Source organism: Oncorhynchus gorbuscha, linkage group LG19 (assembly GCF_021184085.1).
Source record: "Oncorhynchus gorbuscha isolate QuinsamMale2020 ecotype Even-year linkage group LG19, OgorEven_v1.0, whole genome shotgun sequence".
Classification (NCBI taxonomy): Eukaryota; Metazoa; Chordata; class Actinopteri; order Salmoniformes; family Salmonidae; genus Oncorhynchus; species Oncorhynchus gorbuscha.
In genome coordinates, this window is record NC_060191.1 from 34,021,740 (window position 1) to 34,041,174 (window position 19,435).

General features: G+C 45.4%; 1 protein-coding gene across 6 annotated transcripts; it reads left to right on the forward strand.

Annotated features, from left to right (window-relative positions):
* The first annotated feature begins 1,474 nt into the window (after positions 1 to 1,474).
* Positions 1,475 to 18,629, forward strand: LOC124005202 (CLK4-associating serine/arginine rich protein-like). 6 transcript variants are annotated; one of them, XM_046314211.1, is made up of 22 exons: positions 1,480 to 1,590; positions 6,584 to 6,749; positions 6,928 to 7,067; positions 7,328 to 7,425; positions 7,597 to 7,698; positions 7,892 to 7,971; positions 8,074 to 8,158; positions 8,279 to 8,418; positions 8,695 to 8,791; positions 8,974 to 9,052; positions 9,158 to 9,231; positions 9,481 to 9,522; positions 10,141 to 10,326; positions 10,890 to 11,210; positions 11,567 to 11,758; positions 14,378 to 14,417; positions 16,084 to 16,144; positions 16,251 to 16,309; positions 16,466 to 16,512; positions 16,591 to 16,676; positions 17,074 to 17,098; positions 17,908 to 18,629. In XM_046314211.1, exons 3-22 carry the CDS (start codon positions 6,969 to 6,971, stop codon positions 17,948 to 17,950), a joined length of 1,956 nt encoding a protein of 651 aa, XP_046170167.1. In that variant the 5' UTR covers positions 1,480 to 1,590; positions 6,584 to 6,749; positions 6,928 to 6,968; the 3' UTR covers positions 17,951 to 18,629. The 6 variants fall into 6 exon arrangements, 3 of the variants coding, with proteins under 3 accessions (XP_046170166.1, XP_046170168.1, XP_046170167.1); XM_046314210.1 differs by lacking the exon at positions 6,584 to 6,749 and having other exon boundaries at positions 1,475 to 1,590; XM_046314212.1 differs by lacking the exon at positions 6,584 to 6,749 and having other exon boundaries at positions 1,475 to 1,590; positions 10,893 to 11,210.
* The last annotated feature ends 806 nt before the right edge of the window (positions 18,630 to 19,435 follow it).

Below are 19,435 nucleotides of genomic sequence, written 5' to 3' on the forward strand. Positions count from 1 at the left end.
GAGTTGTTAATCCACACTAATTATTTCCATCCCCGTTTACTGGTGAGAGGGGGTCTGATTGAAGTTATTCATTGCAAACCTGATATGACCTATTTGGATTCTCATGGACAGTCATGACATACCAAAGAAGAAGAAAAATAACCTACACACCATTTTGACAACATCCCACTAACTCAGAGTGAGGAGATGGGGTTAGCAGAAGGTGATTCCGACAACGGAGAAGATGGCAGAGGTGGAGGCTGAGTTCGAATCAAGCATTGTGTCGAGTAAATGTGGTGAAGATGAATGTTCTGAATGGACAACAATAGTATCAAAAACTGGAACAAAAACGAAATGGTCTAAAATTGGAGTGGAGGATACATGTACGAATGATAATGAATCGCTCCTTGTTGGGATGCGTTTTTGAGTAGGCATGCATATGTGGGAGACCCGTTTGAGGTGTCAAAAATGGTGAAGTATGCGCTTGGAAAAGTGGAGTCTGTCAGAGTGATCAAGAGTGGTCTTATTTTGAGTAATTGTATTTCTGAAGAACAGAGGAAGATTGCAGTGGGCTTCAAAAAGAACAGAAGTGTTGTGTTTTGATCTTCGGAGTAGAGCACCCGTCAAAGCAGTCATCTCAGGAGTGACGACGGATGCTCCGGTCGAATACCTGAAGAGAATTCCTGGGGTGGTTGGTGCCCGGCGTGAATAGAGAAAGAGAAGAAAGCCTGTTGTCCTGTTGTTTTTTCATAAAGAGCAAATAGCAATGCATGTGGTTGGTTATGTTAGATATGCTGTAAGAGCTTTCGTCCCCAAACCACTCCAGTGTAAGAATTGTAAAGGATATGTCCATGTTTCAACAGACGGACAGAGTATACCGAAGAACGGTGTGCAGAAGGGCAGTGGTGTTGCAATTGTGGTGGGGATCATTATCTTGAGTTCCCGGAGTGCCCTATAAGGGTAAAGGAGATTGAGGTGGCAAAAGATAGAGCTGTCGATCTAATCTCCTATGTGGAGGCGATTAAAACAATTAAGAAAACAAATGATGCTGGTGAAGATATTAGTAGTGGACGCACCACAGCCTGTAGTAAATGTTTGCTTCCAGACAAAAGATACCCTGTTTGTTAAAAATGTGGATCTTGTTGCGTTCATTGCCACAGTTATACACTGTAAAGCACGAGTCTCAAACAAGTCTAAGAAACTGGGCATTATTATGTCTGCGGCCATCCTTGGGACTTAAGGATTTTACATCTGAAGACTTGCAAGTTGTATTGGCTCCGGAAGACCTGGCCTCCCAGGTTCCCCTTGAGCCTGCGTAGGGATCAGATCTATTTAAAATATATTTTTTAAAACGTTGTGGTTTTATTTATGCATTTTTTTGTTGTCGTTTTTTAGTATGTTCAGTTTTTTGGGAATCCTGTTTCCATCCCGAACAGTGGGTTGCGGGATGCACATTCAATTGTGTGATCGTCAATATACCATAGAAGAACTCAGAGTCAGCTTCCGGTCTGAAAGGAGGTGTAACCGTGACGAGTTGACTTCGGCTGCTATCGCTCAGCCGAACAATCTGGAGAAATAATTCAAGTGTGTGTTGGAGAACTACAAAAACAGGTATACCAATGCGTGCCTAAAATCAACTGAATGAATGACTGCATGTATTGTATTCATACACAATCTTTCGTGTGCATTATCCCAACCACACATGGAGCCCCCCCCATTGCTAGCTAACATTAGCTGAATGGCTGGCTAGCTTGCTAACACGTTAGTGGGCCAGAAGTCATTGCGTTTAGTAGCTAGCAATTTGTGGCAAATTCAGGAAACTAAAACCTATTTTCTGCAGACATGGTGTTTTAAGTCTCCAAACCAAATATTGCTTTACTAGTATACCTAGGTAACGTTAACTAACGTTCACTACATCTGTACCTTTAGTGACGAAAACGGTGTTTACCGTGTTGTTTTGGTTGCGCCACGGTGCGCTGCAGGGTCAGGGTTCAAATAAAATTGTAAATGTCACACACTTCGTAAAGAATAGTTGTAGCATAACAGTAAAATGCTTACTAAGGGCCCTAACCAACCATTTAGAGAAATAATAGCAGGAGGGATAAATACACAATGAGTAACGAGAACTTGGCTATTATACACCGGGTACACGTACCGAGTCGATGTGGAAGTGTACGAGGTGATCACATTTGATTTGTCACATGCGCCGAATACAACAGGTGTAGTCGACCTTACTGAAATGCTTACTTTACAAGCCCTAACCAACAATGCAGTTAAAAAAAAATAAAAAAAAAATAAACTAATTTAAGAGCAGCAGTGAAATAACAATAGCGGGGCTATATACAGGGGGGTACCGGTTAGTCGATGTAATTGAGGTAATGTATACGTGTGGTAGAGTTAATAAAATGACTTATACATAGTTAATAATAGAGAGTAACGGCAGTGTAAAGGAGGGTGGCGGGCAATCAAAGTAGTCTGGGTAGCCATTTGATTAGATGTTCAGTAGTCTTATGGCTTGGGTGTAGAAGCAGTTTTAGAAGCCTCTTGGACCTAGACTTGGCGCTCCTGTACTGCTTGCTGTGTGGTAGCAGAGGGAACAGTCTAGTACTAGGGTAGCTGGAGTCTTTGACAATTTTTAGGGTCTTCCTCTGACACCGCCTGGTATAGAGGTCCTGGGTGGCAGGAAGCTTGGCCCCAGTGATGAACTTGGCCGTATATATTGCCCTCTGTAGCACCTTGCAGTCAGATGCCAATCACTTTCTGTACCAAGCAGTCATGCGGGCAGTGAAGATGCTCTCAATGGTGCAGCTGTAGAACTTTGTGAGGACATGTGGGCCCATGCCAAATCTATCCAGCCTGAGGGGGAAAAGGAGTTGTTGTGCCTTCTTCACGACTGTGTTGGTGTGTATGGACCTTTGGTCATTCCAATTTTTCTGCAAACCATGACAACCACCATCTCAAATTTTTCTGAAATTGTCTCTGTAGTTTGGAACGGATAAAATGAGCATTCCTGACACTTTATGTTCTAATTTGATCTCTGAGAAATTAAGCTGATTGAACTAGAGGTCGACCGATTATGATTTTTCAACGCCGATACCGATTATTGGCGGCCCAAAAAACCCGATACCGATTAATCGGCCAATTAAAAAAATAAAATACAAACTTTTAAAATGTTTTATTTGTAATAATGGCAATTACAACAATACTGAATGAACACTTATTTTAACTTAATATAATACATAAATAAAATCAATTTAGCCTCAAGTAAATAATGAAACATGTTACATTTGGTTTAAATAATGCAAAAACAAAGTGTTGGAGAAGAAAGTAAAAGTGCAATATGTGCCATGTAAGAAAGCTAACGCTTCAGTTCCTTGCTCAGAACATGAGAACATATGAAAGCTGGTGGTTCCTTTTAACATGAGTCTTCAATATTCCCAGGTAAGAAGTTTTAGGTTGTAGTTATTATAGGAATTATAGGACTATTTCCTTCTATGCCATTTCTATTTCATTAACCTTTGACTATTGGATGTTCTTATAGGCACTTTAGTATTGCCAGTGTAACAGTATAGCTTCCGTCCCTCTCCTCGCTCCTTCCAGGGCTAGAACCAGCAACACAACATCAGCCACCCTCAAAGCAGCCTTACCCATGCAGAGCAAGGGGGGAACAACTACTAGAAGGCTCAGAGCGAGTGACATTTGAAACGCTATTAGCGTGCGCTAACTAGCTAGCCATTTCACTTCGGTTACACCAGCCTCATCTCGGGAGTTGATAGGCTTGAAGTCATAAACAGTGCAATGCTTGACGCACAACCAAGAGCTGCTGGCAAAACACGCGAAAGTGCTGTTTGAATGAATGCTTGCGCCTGCTTCTACCTACCACCGCTCAGTCAGATACTTAGATGCTTGTATGCTCAGTAAGATTATATGCAACGCAGGACACGCTAGATAATATCTAGTAATATCATCAACCATGTGTAGTTAACTAGTGATTATGATAATTTTAATGCTAGCTAGCAAATTACCTTGGCTTACTGCATTCACGTAACATGCAGTCTCCGTGTGGAGTGCAACGAGAGAGAGGCAGGTCGTTATTGCGTTGGACTAGTTAACTGTAAGGTTGCTAGATTGGATCCCCCGAGCTGACAAGGTGAAAATCTGTCTTTCTGTCCCTGAACAAGGCAGTTAACCCACCGTTCCTAGGCCGTCATTGAAAATAAGAATGTGTTCTTAACTCACTTGCCTAGTTACATAAAGGTATGATTATTATTATTTTTTAATTGGCATATCTGCGCCCAAAAATACCGATTTCCGATTGTTATAAAAACGTGTAATCGGCCCTAATCGGCCATTCCGATTAATCAGTCGACCTCTAGGCCGAACCACCCTCTGGATGGCCTTTGTGGTTGTGGGCGGTGCAGTTGCCGTACCAGGCGGTGACAGCCCGACAGAATGCTCTTGTGCACCTGTGAAAGTTAGTGGTGGGTTTTAGTGTCAATGCAATCTTTTTTCAGCCTGCTGAGGTTGAAGAGGTGCTGTTGCTGTCTGTGTGCATGGACCATTTCAGTTTGTTGGTGATATGTACACAGAGGAACTTAACTTTCCACCTTCTCCACTGCTGTCCCATCAATGTGGATAGGGGGGTGCTCATTTAGCTTTTTCCCGAAGTCAACGATCATCTCTATTGTTTTGCTGACATTGAGGTTATTTTCCTGACACATTTACATTTACATTTAAGTCATTTAGCAAACGCTCTTACCACACTCCGAGGTCCCTCACCTCTTCCCTGTAGGCTGTCTCTTCATTGTTTGTAATCAAGCCCACTACTGTTGTGTTGTCTGCAATCTTGTTGATTGAGTTGGAGGCAGTCATGGGTGAACATGGAGTACAGAAGGGGGCTGAGAACTCACCCTTGTGGGGTCCCAGTGTTGAGGATCAGCGGAGTGGAGATGTTTCCTACCTTCACCACCTGGGTGCGACCCGTCAAAGTCCAGGAACCAGTTGCACAGGGTGGGGTCGAGACACATTGTCTCAAGCTTAATGACGAGTTTGCAGGGTACTATGGTGTTAAATGCTGAGCTGTAGTCAATTAACAGCATTCTTACATAGATATTCCTCTTGTCCAGATGGGATAGGGCAGTGTGATGGTTACTTCATCGTCTGTGGACCTATTAAGCAAATTGAAGTGGGTCTAGGGTGACAAGTAGGGTGGAGGTGATATGATCCTTGACTAGTCTCAATACACTTCATGATGACAGAAGTGAGTTCTACGGGGCGATAGTCATTTAGTTCAGTTACCTTAGCTTTCTTGGGAACAGGAACAATGGTGGCCATCTTGAAGCATGTGGGAACAGCAGGTGGGGATAGGGATTGATTATGTCAATAAACACAGCAGCCAGCCTAGCCGCGTCCGAGGACTGGGTCGGCAGCCTTGCGAGGGCTAACGCGTTTAAATGTTTTACTCACATCGGCCACGGAGAAGGAGAGCCCACAGTCTGGTATCAAGCCATGTCGATGGCACTGTATTGTCCTCAAAGCACGCAAAGTTGTTTAATTTGTCTGGAAGTAAGATGTCGATGTCCGCGACAGGGCTGGTTTTCTTTTTGTAATCCGTGATTGTCTGTAGACCCTGCAACATGCATCTTGTGTTTGAGCTGTTGCGACTCCACGTTGTCTCTATACTGACTTTGCTTGTTTGCCTTACGGAGGGAATTACTACACTGTTTGTATTCGGCCATATTTCCAGTCGACTTGCCATGATTAAATGCAGTGGTACATGCTTTCAGTTTAGCGTGAATGCTGCCATCCATCCACGGTTTCTGGTTAGGGAAGGTTTTAATAGTCAGTGGGTACATCTCCTATACACTTATAAACTCGCTCACAGAGTCAGCGTATACGTCAATTTTATTATCCGAGGCTTGCCGGAACATATCCAATTTCACGTGATCAACGCAATCCTGAAGCGTGGAATCCGATTGATCAGACCAGTGTTGGATAGACCTAAGCACGGGCGCATGAAACTGTGGGTTTTGCACAACCAAAGAATTTCTGCACAAACTGTCAGAAACCATCTCAGGGAAGCTCATCTGCGTGCTCGTTGTCCTCATTAGGATCTTGACCTGACTGCAGTTTGGCGTCGTAACAGACTTCAGTGGGAAAATGCTTACCTTCGATGGCCACTTGCATGCTGAAGTGTGTTCTTCACAGCTGATTCGTGGTTTCAACTGTACCCGGCAGACTGCGTGTATAGCGTGGGTGAGCGTTGGGAACAGAGTGCCCACGTGGTCTGGTTATGTCATGGGCAGACATAAGCTAGGGACAGGAATGCAATTGTGTTCCAATCTATGTAAGTTTCAATGCACAGAGATATCGTGACGAGATCCTGAGGCCCATTGTCGTGCTATTAATCTGCCGACATCACCTCATGTTTCAGTATGATCATGCACGGCCTCATGTCGCAAGAATCTGTTCATAATTCCTGGAAGTTGAGCATGTCTGTTCTTCCATGGCCTGCATACTCACCAGACATGTCAATTATTGAGAATGTTTGGAATGCTCTTGATCGACAGCACTACTGCATGTTCCTTTTCCCGCCAATATCCAGCAACTTCGCACAGCCATTGAAGAGGATTGGGATAACATTCCAGAGGCCACGATCAACAGCCTGATCAACTCGTTGCGAAGGAGTTACGTCACCCTGCATGAGACAAATGGTGGTCACACCAGATGCTGATCGGTTTTCTGATCCACACCCCTACTTTTTTTTTAAGGTATCTGTGACCAACAGATGTATCTGTATTCCCAGTCGTGAAATCCATAGATTAGGGCCTAATTTATTTATTTAAATTGACTGATTTCCTTATATAAACTTTAACTCTGTAAAGTCTTTATTGCTGCGTCTTCTATTTTTATTCTGTGTAATATGGTATCGGTCCTGTCTCCTCACAGTCACCGTGCCCCGCCGCGCCCCCACCCCCAGCGGAGCCGTCATGTGGCAGGAGGCCCGCAAACATGAGCGCAAGCTGCGTGGCATGATGGTGGACTACAAACGCCGCGGCGAGCGCCGGCGAGAGTACTATGAGAAGATCGTAAGTCGCCCAGGCGCACTGTTTTTTTTTGTTGCTTTTCTTGTGCATAGCTCATTACACGAATCATCAAGGTCTGCACAACTTCATACAATCTGGTGTTTCGTGCTGGGCTGGAACTAAAGCCTTCACACCGTGTAGCTCTCCAGGACCAGAGTTGGTGATTAAAAAAAAAAAAAATTATATTTTTTTTACTGAATGAAGATTCACCTGCTCTGGTCTCCTCCCCCCTGTCCTTCCTTTCACCCTTCTCTCCTCTACAGAAAAAGGACCCGGCTCAGTTCCTTCAGGTTCACGGCCGGGCCTATAAGATCCATCTGGACTCTGCCGTGGCGCTCGCCGCAGAAAGCCCCGTCAACATGTGAGGAGAGAAACGTGCATGAGTACAACACACACAAGACATGCATGTGCATACATGCCACCATGTCTTACTCTTGATATAATACTGTCACGCAAATACTCTTTCTGCACATCACACACTCGCACCACCTGAGAACACTAATCAGGATGTTATGTTCTCTTGTTGTTGCAGGATGCCCTGGCAGGGAGACGCCAACAACATGATTGACAGGTTTGACGTGAGGGCACACCTGGACTTCATACTCACCTACACCCCTCCGCTCCTCAACACAGCGTAAGTGTGTGACTTCCTACCTTATTACGACACTCTAGTAAAGATGTCCTCACTGAAATTGATTATAATCATACACACACAGGTATATTTGTTGTGGTTGTTTAATGAAATGTGATATGGAAGGTCAAATGTGTTACGTGGGACCACCACCGTTTTTCATCAAACATATTGAAGTGTTGCATTTGGGTTGCAGCACACCAGAACAGGAGTCGGAGGAGAGGAAGTGCAACTATGAGCGTTACAGAGGCCTAGTGCAGAACGACTTTGCCAGCAGTGAGTATCCGCCGGTGTTGGTAATGTTATGTCTCTTGTGCTTCCCTCCCAGTGGGTATATTGTGTTTCTGTGTTCTCTAACCTCCCGCTGTCCCTCTGCAGTCTCTGAGGAGCAGTGTTTGTACCAGATCCAAATGGACGAGCTCTATGGTGGCCTGCAGAGGCCAAATGAGGACGAGAAGAAAAAGTTAGTCCTATCCCATCTTTTCACGATCTCCACATTCTCTATTTATGGCTTATAGAAGTATACTCGTATTTAGATTATTTGTATTGATTATGAATAAACCCATACCTTTTTTTCATTTAGGCTTGCCAAGGAGAAGGCCACAATTGGCTACACGTACGAGGACAGTACTGTTACAAAGCCTGGGGAGGAAGAAGAGAAAGGGGAGGAGGATGACTCTGACAACAGCGAATCAGAGGAGGACGAGGGTATTCCAGACATTGGTGAGTTCCCGTATCTTCTCACCCACATACTGTAAGTATGAGTGGTTGGGTTAAGTGGACATTGGGCTTGTTTGACATTGCAGCCGACTGACTGATCTAGAAATGACGTTGCGTCAAATAAAATCAATTATTATTTGTAGATCAGTCGGTCACAATTTACCCAGAATGCATCATGTTGACTGCAATTTTGAACAAGCCCAGAAGTTGGTCATGTATGTGGAATGCGAGTATGCATTATTCTCTTATACTATTTTGTTGTGTGTGTGTGTGTTTCAGACGTGGAGGTGGACGTTGACGAGCTCAACACAGAGCAGGAGTTGGATCTGAACAAGGTGGCCACTCCATATGGAATGGCAGAGGGAGATTTTGTCAGGTCAGTCTACCTGCTCCCATTATAGGCTATGCGTTTCGCTACAATTTTAATTGTCGACGTTACATTATCGCCGCAAATGCCTGTCATACTTTGTTTTTTAAATGTCGCTTACGTTGCTTCATGTTAAAGAGTAAAAAGTCTGCTGTTATATACAATGTGTTAACTGGCTGACTGGTTGACAGGATGCTGAGGAAAGACAAGGATGAGCTGGAGGCCATTAAACATGCCAAAGCTCTGGAGGCAGAGAAGGCCATGTACTCGGTAAGAAAGAATTGGTGTGTGTTGCTGTTATGTCAATGATTGTTGGTAGGCCTTTTCCCTGATTATGTCACTGACTGACTGACTGACTGTGGGTGTGACCCTCAGGGCCGTCGCTCTCGCAGACAGAGGAGGGAGTTCAGAGAGAAGAGACTGAAGGGCAGACAGATCAGCCCACCCAGGTAAACAGAAGTTTATACCAGGGTTGGGGTCAATTCAGGAAGTACACAGAAATTCCAATTATTTTCATTGCTTTTGTCATTTGAATTTAGTTTGCTTTCTGAATTTACTTGGTATGGAATTGACCCCAACCCTGATTTTTATACGATATGGGGTAACTCACCTCATCCACGACCAATGTGTAGTGCACACATGGTACGAGACACACTGTCACACCTCTTTTAAACCCTTTCCCTGTTTATGATCTCCAGCTATGCCAGGAGAGACAGCCCAACCTACGATCCCTACAAACGGTGAGCTGGAGGCCAACCATTTAACTCTCTGTTGAAGTTTTTCACTTTAAAAGTCCATCTAATAGTATGTTTTGACTAGGAAAGTAATGGCACTGTCATCCTTTTGGTCAGTGCTACCAACGAATGATGAACTGCTTGCTAGTTTGAGGTCACCCTTTTAATCAGTAGAGAGAATACTGATTCTCCCTTCCCTGGCAGCGCGATAGGTAGCTTAGTGGTTAGAGCTAGTTCAAATCCCTGAGTTGTCTAGGTATGGAGCATCTGCCCTAGCACATGATGCCAAAATGCATCATACTGTGACACTTTCTGTATTTTGAAAGTTCTATATCTTGAAAACGTGATTGCTGGCATGCAAGCCATTTTGGGACTGTATCAACAGTTGACTAGTGAAACAAATACCAAAACAGTTTTTGAGTGGAATTTTCCTTGACCCCTTAATTAGTCCAGCATCGCTGTCAATAATGGCTGATCCCTGGCCTTGAGCCCACTCTCCGAGGGTGGGTTCAAGTTCACACCACACACTTGTACAGGTTACACGCTTGTACATGTGTGAAACAAGACAAATATAAGCAGCCCTATGGTTTTTGTGTTTTTTGACCTCCTTCCTCTCTCCCTCAGGCCCCAGTCAGAGTCCAGTTCGGAGTCGCGGTCCCGCTCCCGTTCCCCGGGCCCGGAGAAGATCACTTTTATCACCAGCTTCGGAGGCAGCGACGAGGAGGCTGCCGCTGCAATTCAAGCTCCACCCCCTGTCCACACCCCTGCCAACTCGCTGCACCAGCCCGCAGGTCATAGCAGGGGCTCCCGGTCGGTAGCTTTCCCCTTCTGCTTTCCATTGGTTGTTTACTCCTGTCAGTCATGTTGCTGTCCATTGACTACAGCTGTAAAGATTTGGGCTTTAGAGATTTGGTAGGTGAAGTGGAGCTCCGATTTAAGTTAGTAAGTTTGACCTGAACAGTTTACAGTCCTAGTAGTGACCTTTTTAGAGATGCGTGTTAGTTTGTACATCCCAAACAGCAAATTCTGCATGTTGTTGTTGTTCATGGTAAATCAATTAGATTGTGTACTTCTTCACATTAAAAGCTGCCCTAGACAACTTAGTACCACTTTTAAAGGCACCGTGAGGTAAGGGAAAACGTATATGACATGTACGCCATGTGTCAATATTCAGTATGGTTCACAAAGTAGCAGCAATGCTTAAGTCCTGAGCTCTGGTCTACCTGTGTGGTTACATGATTTTACAACAAAATTGCAGCACTATCAGTCCAATGTAGATCAAAACCTGAAATAAAAATGAGTTCAAGCGGACATTTAGGATTAGAGCAGCCTGTGGGTCGTTGCTAATACCTCAGTGTTGTCTCTCTGTTCAGCAGACGCCGCTCTTCCTCCAGCCCTTCCTCCTCTTCCACCCACTCTTCCACTCATCGCTCCTCCTCTCGTTCCTCCTCTCACTCACACCGCGACAGACGCCGTGGAGGAGGGAGGGACAGACGACATTCCCGCTCCCGGTCGAGGCGGCGCTCCGACTCGCGGTCCCGGGGTAGAGGAGCCAACGGGGGAGGAAGAGGGGGGTCACGGAGGAGATGCGACCGGACACCGTCCCGCTCCAATGACCGAGATGGAGACCGGGAGAGGGACAGGGAGCGAGACAGGGACGTGGGACGTCGCTTTGTGGCACGCAGGCGCACACGGTAAGGCAGCCTAGACAACAATATTTATTTATTTTTTGGACCCCTTTTTCTCCCCAATTTTGTGATATCCAATTGGTAGTTACAGTTTTGTCCCATCGCTGCAACTTCCGTACGGGGGTCTCCCGGTCACGGCTGGCTGCGACACAGCCTGGGATCGGACCCTGGTTTTGTAGTGACGCCTCTAGCGCTTCGATGCAGTGCTTTAGACAGCTGCGCCTCTTGGGAGGCCCCTCCATACGACTTTTTTTAACCTAAGTAAATCCTGAACGTAATGTATTTTTAAAAATCCTACCACTTACATGAACCGGTGAGCTCTTCGCTGTTGTGCTGATCACATCTGTCTGCTCGAATTCCAGGTCCCGCTCGAACTCTCGACAGGGGGCCCGTGCAAGGCGGGGGGGTGGGGGGCGGACTTTGGGAGGCCATCAGAGGGGGGTCAGCAGCAGTAGTCCTAGCCCCTCCCAATCGCCCCAGCCCAGCTGCACCCCTTCCCCCTCACACAGAGGAGGGCCGCCCTCTGCCACTGCACTCTGTGACAAGCTGAGAAAGTGAGTCCACTGACACCTACATGCATAAACACACTAGAGATCTTAAACGGGTTCAAAAAAAGTTGGACCCGTTCCGAAATAGACCTGGGGCTTTCCTGCGCAGACGCGATATGCATAGATACAATTTTTTAATATAATGACCTGTTCTAAAAGTACACAAGAACAACTAGACCTGTTCCGATCCAGACCGACTTCAGACCGGAATCAGACAAAAAGTCAATTTTAAGCTGCTTTATTAACTGCCGCTGATAAGCAAGGGGGAGAGAGGGGGGCCGTGCGTGTACTCCGAGCGAGTGAGTGAGTGACACGGAGGAGGGCGTGAAAGATGAGACCGCAACCAACCAAGCCAAAGGAAGGACGGAGGGAGGGGAATGCAACCAACCAAGCTGACTCGTGTTATAGTAGATAGCTGCCATAGCTAGGTTATTCATCATTCAATATGATTACAAATCAAATGTTATTTGTCAAATGCTTTGTAAACCAATAGGTGTAGCCTAACAGTGAAATGCTTAACTTTACCTTCCATTGACTAGATATCTATAACTTTTGCCACACATGGAGCCTCTGACTGTAGCCTATTGCCGCTTTGACTTATAATTGGCCAACAAGCTACATGTGCCATTCTCGTGAAAAGCAAGAGCAGCAGCATAAATGATTTACATTTCTCTCTACTGCAGCAGTCACTGTTTGGATCGGTACGCATCATGTGCAAACTCAGTTAAAATGACAGGTACCCGAGACCTGTGACAATCAGATCTGACCCAGACCCCGTGATATTTAGAATTCTGGGTCTGGTAATCAGGTATAGGTAGATCCGCGAAGACCTCTAAAGCACACACACATTAATACTCGCATATGTACAGTGGGGCAAAAAAGTATTTAGTCAGCCACCAATTGTGCAAGTTCTCCCACTTAAAAAGATGAGAGGCCTGTAATTTTCATCATAGTTACACTTCAACAGACAAAATGAGAAGAAAAATTCCAGAAAATCACATTGTAGGATTTTTAATTAATTTATTTGCAAATTATGGTGGAAAATAAGTATTTGGTCAATAACAAAAGTTTATCTCAATACTTTGTTATATACCATTTGTTGGCAATGACAGAGGTCAAACGTTTTCTCTAAGTCTTCACAAGGTTTTCACACACTGTTGCTGGTATTTTAGCCCATTCCTCCATGCAGATCTCCTCTAGAGCAGTGATGTTTTGGGGCTGTTGCTGGGCAACACAGACTTTCAGCTCCCTCCAAACATTTTCTATGGGGTTGAGATCTGGAGACTGGCTAGGCCACTCCAGGACCTTGAAATGCTTCTTACGAAGCCACTCCTTCGTTGCCCGGGCGGTGTGTTTGGGATCATTGTCATGCTGAAAGACCCAGCCACGTTTAATCTTCAATGCCCTTGCTGATGGAAGGAGGTTTTCACTCAAAATCTCACGATACATTGCCCCATTCATTCTTTCCTTTACACGGATCAGTCGTCCTGGTCCCTTTGCAGAAAAACAGCCCCAAAGCATGATGTTTCCACCCCCATGCTTCACAGTAGGTATGGTGTTCTTTGGATGCAACTCAGCATTCTTTGTCCTCCAAACACGATGAGTTGAGTTTTTACCAAAAAGTTATATTTTGGTGTCATATGGTCAGATGAAATTCTCCCAATCTTCTTCTGGATCATCCAAATGCTCTCTAGCAAACTTCAGACGGGCCTGGACATGTACTGGCTTAAGCAGGGGGACACATCTGGCACTGCAGGATTTGAGTCCTTGGCGGCGTAGTGTGTTACTGATGGTAGGCTTTGTTACTTTGGTCCCAGCTCTCTGCAGGTCATTCACTAGGTCCCCCCGTGTGGTTCTGGGATTTTTACTCACTGTTCTTGTGATCATTTTGACCCCACAGGGTGAGATATTGCGTGGAGCCCCAGATCAAGGGAGATTATCAGTGGTCTTGTATGTCTTCCATTTCCTAATAATTGCTCCCACATTTGATTTCTTCAAACCAAGCTGCTTACCTATTGCAGATTCAGTCTTCCCAGCCTGGTGCAGGTCTACAATTTTGTTTCTGGTGTCCTTTGACAGCTCTTTGGTCTTGGCCATAGTGGAGTTTGGAGTGTGACTGTTTGAGGTTGTGGACAGGTGTCTTTTTATACTGATAACAAGTTCAAACAGGTGCCATTAATACAGGTAACGATTGGAGGACAGAGAAAAAGAAGTTACAGGTCTGTGAGAGCCAGAAATCTTGCTTGTTTGTAGGTGACCAAATACTTATTTTCCACCATAATTTGCAAATAAGTTCATAAAAATCCTACTATGTGATTTTCTGGAGTTCTTTTCTTCTCATTTTGTCTGTCATATTTGAAGTGTACCTATGATGAAAATTACAGGCCTCATCTTTTTAAGTGGGAGAACTTGCACAATTGGTGGCTGACTAAATACTTCTTTGCCCCACTGTATATATATACACCCAGCCTCCCCCCTCACATGCCGTTTAAAACAAACAGCAGCAATAAGTAGCTAATATTTGCCCTAGTCTGTCCCATGGAGGAGCTCTCAAATGGAAAATGGTGACCATTTCAGCCCTACTTTTCTTCCTCTTTCTCCCCCTCTTTCTTTCTCTCCCTCCAGGCCTGATACTCCGGGTGGTAAAGAGACGGGAGCTGCCAAAGTCAGTAAGAATTTGATCTAGCTGGGTTTGTTGCAAAAGTCTACGCCTCCCTCACCCCTGACAGGCTGAGCTGGCTATCCATCAGGCCGGGGACCCCCCCCCCCCCCCCCCCCCAAAGGCCACTGTGCACACAGAGAATGGAAATCATATGAAATATCTTTTGACTGCCCCTCTCTGTGGAGCTCCCATATTTTTAAATGTGTCCTTTGCCTCCCCCCCTGAATATAGTGTAGAGATAAACCCTTCTCTACTCAGTGTAGAGTGTGGTTACAGGGTTAGCCTGCCTCCAAAGGGCACAACCTGCATTGCAGAGTGTTGTGACAGACTTTTCCCGGACCCTTCTTTCTCCGTATCCCTGAATGGACTGGTGTTCCCAGCACCCTTTCTGTCACTTATGTATCTGTCTATATTATGGATATTCTGCGGCACCTGCTGAGCTATGCAGAGTGGAGTGTGTCCCTCAATCTCAATGGTGAGACGTTTCACTCTACATATAGACAACACATTTTTAAAGCTCGTGCCCTCCGACTGAGGCAAAAGCACTGATATGTCATTGTCAGAAGCTCTTAAATGGCTTCATTGTCTCCTCTTTCCCCTCACCATTGATCTTAAGGGACTGGGCCAGTAAAAGCGCAGGAGTAGTAAAGGAAGCCATATAAGAGAATAGGGGGAGAGTAGTCTGGGTGCGTTCCAATAGTCTTTAAGAGGCTTCCTCTCCTCGTCTCCATTCTGCCATCTGCGCTGACGGTAAAGAACTAGACCGGTCAAGGCGGTGCACTGGCAGGCATACTCTATATTCTTCTCTGTTACGCTTCAGATCAGCTAAAGTGAAGGACACTCTGGAGAGGAGGCCATTTTAGTCTGCTATGTAGTGAGGTCGGAGCTCTCAGGTGTATGCAGCTGTTGTGGACAGCAGAGCGGTGAGAGGGGGGCTGGGCTTGTCTGAGCAGGCAGGAGAAATACACCACCGCGCCTCTCCACCCAGGACTTAACAGCACACACTGTTACCTGCTGCCTTCCCCTTAGAGACACGTCACTAGACATGGCTAGTAACCGCTCCAGTACAGGGGATTCACCGGGGTAAAGGGATGTCTCATAGTTGCTGTGAAGGAGCAGGAGAGTAGTAGAGGGAAGGGTTATTAAACTCAGTAGTTTGCCATTTTAGCCTGTTGTGTATGTGTGCGCTTGTTTATCCTCAAGCTGAATTCCTACCTGGCCAGGGAGTGTCAGCAGGGAATGTACAGGGGAGGGGAGGGCTGCTGGCGCTACTTGTGCCAGACTGTTCTTTCCCTGTTCGACTCTCTTACCCTGTCCTCACAACATTCACACATATGTACAAATGCATAAGACACATATACTTAAGAGTCCAGTTCCATGTAATGTGATCCTGTCCTGCTACAGTGTGCAACGGGCACGGGGTTTGCCTCTCCTCTCCTCACGTAGCCGGCACTTCTAGTCCAGCAGAGAACAGGACATGACATTTACATTTACATTTAAACGGCTCACGTGATTTACGGCCGTATAACCCCCATATGACTAACCGTGGCCTTACCAGCTGCTTTATGAGGCAGTGGTGGTCCAAAACGTGCCCATCCCCGTAGTTCCACACACACCCTGCGCTCCTGCCCTGCGAGTGTGTGTGCTGATGCCTGCGTGTCTCTTACAGCCCAGGATGACCCCGCAGGAGAAGCTGAAGATACGCATGCAGAAGGCCCTCAACAGGCAGTGTGAGTAGACAGACTGGACTCTGTTTGGTCAGTCTCAGTTACAACTAGTTGATGCTGTGTTTGTATAGAAATATTAATCCCCTCTGCTCTTCTGTTTCTCCCACAGCCAAGGCAGATAAGAAAGCAGCCCAGGCGAAAGTCACTCAGCAGGAAAATAAGCGAGCGGTGTGTGTGGATTCGTGTTTGTGATCTGCTAGCCAGCCCCCCCCACAATAGCATATTGTGATGTTTCCTCTAGAAACAGACAGTGTCCCCCTAAGACAGTCCTTTGATACATGTTGTCATCTGCCATTGGCCCTCATGGCTGTGTATACTTTACAGGAGCGTGAGGGAGAGCTCAGAGCCATGGCACGCAAGATCCGCATGAAGTAAGACTGTGTGATTGTGTGTGATGCTGCATTGTGATGCCGTATGACTCTGGTTAAACGGTGGTGTGTGTGTTCCAGGGAGCGTGAGCGTCGGGAGAAAGAGAGGGACGAGTGGGAGAGACAGTACGGACGACAAAGCCACTCGCCCTCCCCATCTAAATATGGTGAGTCCAGTGAGTCACCCCTTAACTGTCACCGTTGTTAAATCCTTGTTCAATTGCACACTTTTTGAAATGGCCGTGCAATTGGGATGCAGCTCATAAGCCTCTAACAGTAGCTCAGTACTAGTTGTGGCTGAGTATTAGTTGTCAAAACAAATTGTATTTGTCACACGTGCCGAACACAAAAGGTGTAGACTTCACCGTGAATTGCTTACTTACGAGCCCAACAATGCAGAGTTAAAAGTAAGAATTTGCAAATGATACATTTTTTTTTTTTTTTTGTCAATGTGTGTGACATTGGCTCAGTACTAGTTCTGAGTGTTGTCAGTTAACTTTCTGGCACGCTGTTGTGTTGGTCATTCTTTCATCAGGTGTGTCTGTCCTCTTGTCTGTCTCTCAGGTCGTGACCACAGCTCATCCAGAAGGTATGTGAGCAACCACAAGAATCTCCACTGTTGAGGAAGGATGTTGACTCTCGCGCACGTTATCTCAGTAGCGCATCGTACTCTCCCTCTGCGATCTGTCGCAACTCTTTCTCGACACTGTAATGGGGGAAGTTATGATCACTGAAGTCCATATTCAGTTTAGAGTGATTAACACAATGTTGAGCATATTTCTGTAATGCTCAAGATTTCCAGTGTTCTATTTGTGACACACGACAGACACACACACTCTCACACTCTTTGTTCCTTTCTCCCCCCCTCACACACTCGTATTCAAATGTATTCTCTCCCGCTCACACGCACCCACATTGGGACAAAGAGTTTGAATCAAAAGCCTGCATACTCTCACAGAGGGCTGTCAGTACTGATGTTAGGCTCTCACGTCCCTGGTCCTCCCTGGGGAGTTGTGGGGCCGGCTGTGGTATTGGGTAATGGGGGGGGGACACACTGAACGTGGAGTCTCGGTACATCAGAAACAGATGAGGCTTAACACTGTAAGTCTCAATACGCTACAGCAGTTCTGCACTTAGACCATCCATGTGTATGCGACCAATGGTAGCTTAGTCAAATATGATACAAGCTAGCAAGTACCAGCAAATACTGGAGAGCAACTGTTTACACCAGGAAGTATCCCAATATTTTAAAGAAAGTAATGTCCTGTGTAATAACTGGCTAGTCATGTCCAGTTTGACATATAGCATTATATGTGGGGGTAGTGAATATACTGTGGGGGTCCAAATGTAGCACTCTGTTACCTGAGACTCAAACACACTCTTTTCTCGGGTTTCCAGGAGGTCCCGTTCCCGGTCGAGGAGTCCATATTACCGATACTAAACATACCGCTTGGACCCACTAACCCCCACAACCCTCCTCATCCCCTCTTCTGCCTACTGTTCCAGTGAAGAGAATTGAGAAAAGGAGAGAAGTGAGGGACAATGTGCTGAATGGAAGAGAAGTGGTAGAGAGACTGAATGAGGGTGAGGTAGAGATGGATGGGGGAGAGGAAAATGGAAGAGCTGAATTGGAGGCCTGAGATTGAGATTTGGTAGTTATTGCATCTGGCCACATTTTCGTATCAGTAATTCTGTATACATATTTATCTCCTTTTATGATGGTCTTGCTTTTTCTCCATCTCTGGGTGTTCTTTCTATCTTTCCCTGTGCCCCTGTCCCCTCAATCTCTCTCTGAGAAGAGTATGTTTGCATCACTGAATAGGATGTAAAAGAAATCGGATTTAAATTTTTACCTTCATCTATGTACATAGTTTTCTTCAATTACAAGTGAGTGAACATTGATGAAATCCCGAGGCGGTGTATAGCTCCATGTGAATACGGAAAATAATTGGTCGCTCATGATTTTAATCTTTTTGTATGGCATGCCCCCCCAACCACTCACCCAGTGAATTGAGACTTGATTTGTACTCTTCTGAGTAACAGGTTGTTTTAATCCAAATATATGATCAGTTATCAAACTGAGAAATCCAAATAAAATGAACAAACGTATCTGTCGTCAATCTATTGGTTTTGTGTCTTTACTTGAATGTTCTCATCTCTCATACATGCATTATAAATGTCCCCAAGTCATAACTGCAACAATTCACTAGTGAGGCTTTGAGTCAAGCAGCAAAGTGTCTTGTCCAACACTTGATTAAAGTTGTTTGGAGTTAAATAAAAGTTTAACAAGTAGTTTAGTTATTGTAGCTAAGATACAATTATACTTTATAATGCATTTTGTCGAAATGATTGCGCTTTAGCGTACTGGTAAGATCAACTCACTAAGTGATGAGTGTGAAGGGAAGGTGTCAGCATTTATGGTCTACTACCCTACTTGTAAGGCGCGGTTCTCGTTAAGCAGGCCACGTTTAGCCACCGGGTGGCGCCAAACACTTTATTTCGTGTAATAACCTACCTTTTACGCACATTATTCAGCATGTGTTACATCTAACCATTTACAATGTTTCACAACATACTTTATAGCTATATTGTCTCCTGATCCGTCTGAATCATTTCCCAACCAAGATAAGCTAGCGCCTAGGCTTTGTAAAAGTTTACGGTCAGGCCTATGGTTTTTAACCCCACCCGCCACTGTATTTGATGTGCTGTCTGGTGAGTGACAAAAGGAGAAACGAACAGACCGTTTACATCGGTTTCGAAATCAGCCGGACAGCAAAACAAACACCTGTCTTCAGCGACCTTGTTAAAGCCACTTCCTCCTCACCCACATCCTTAGCAGGCAGCTATAACCAGTAGGCTGCATGTAAGCTAGGGGTGCAAGGAGGAAGTGGCTGTGTAGCTGTATGTCCTATTGCTGCCTCCTATC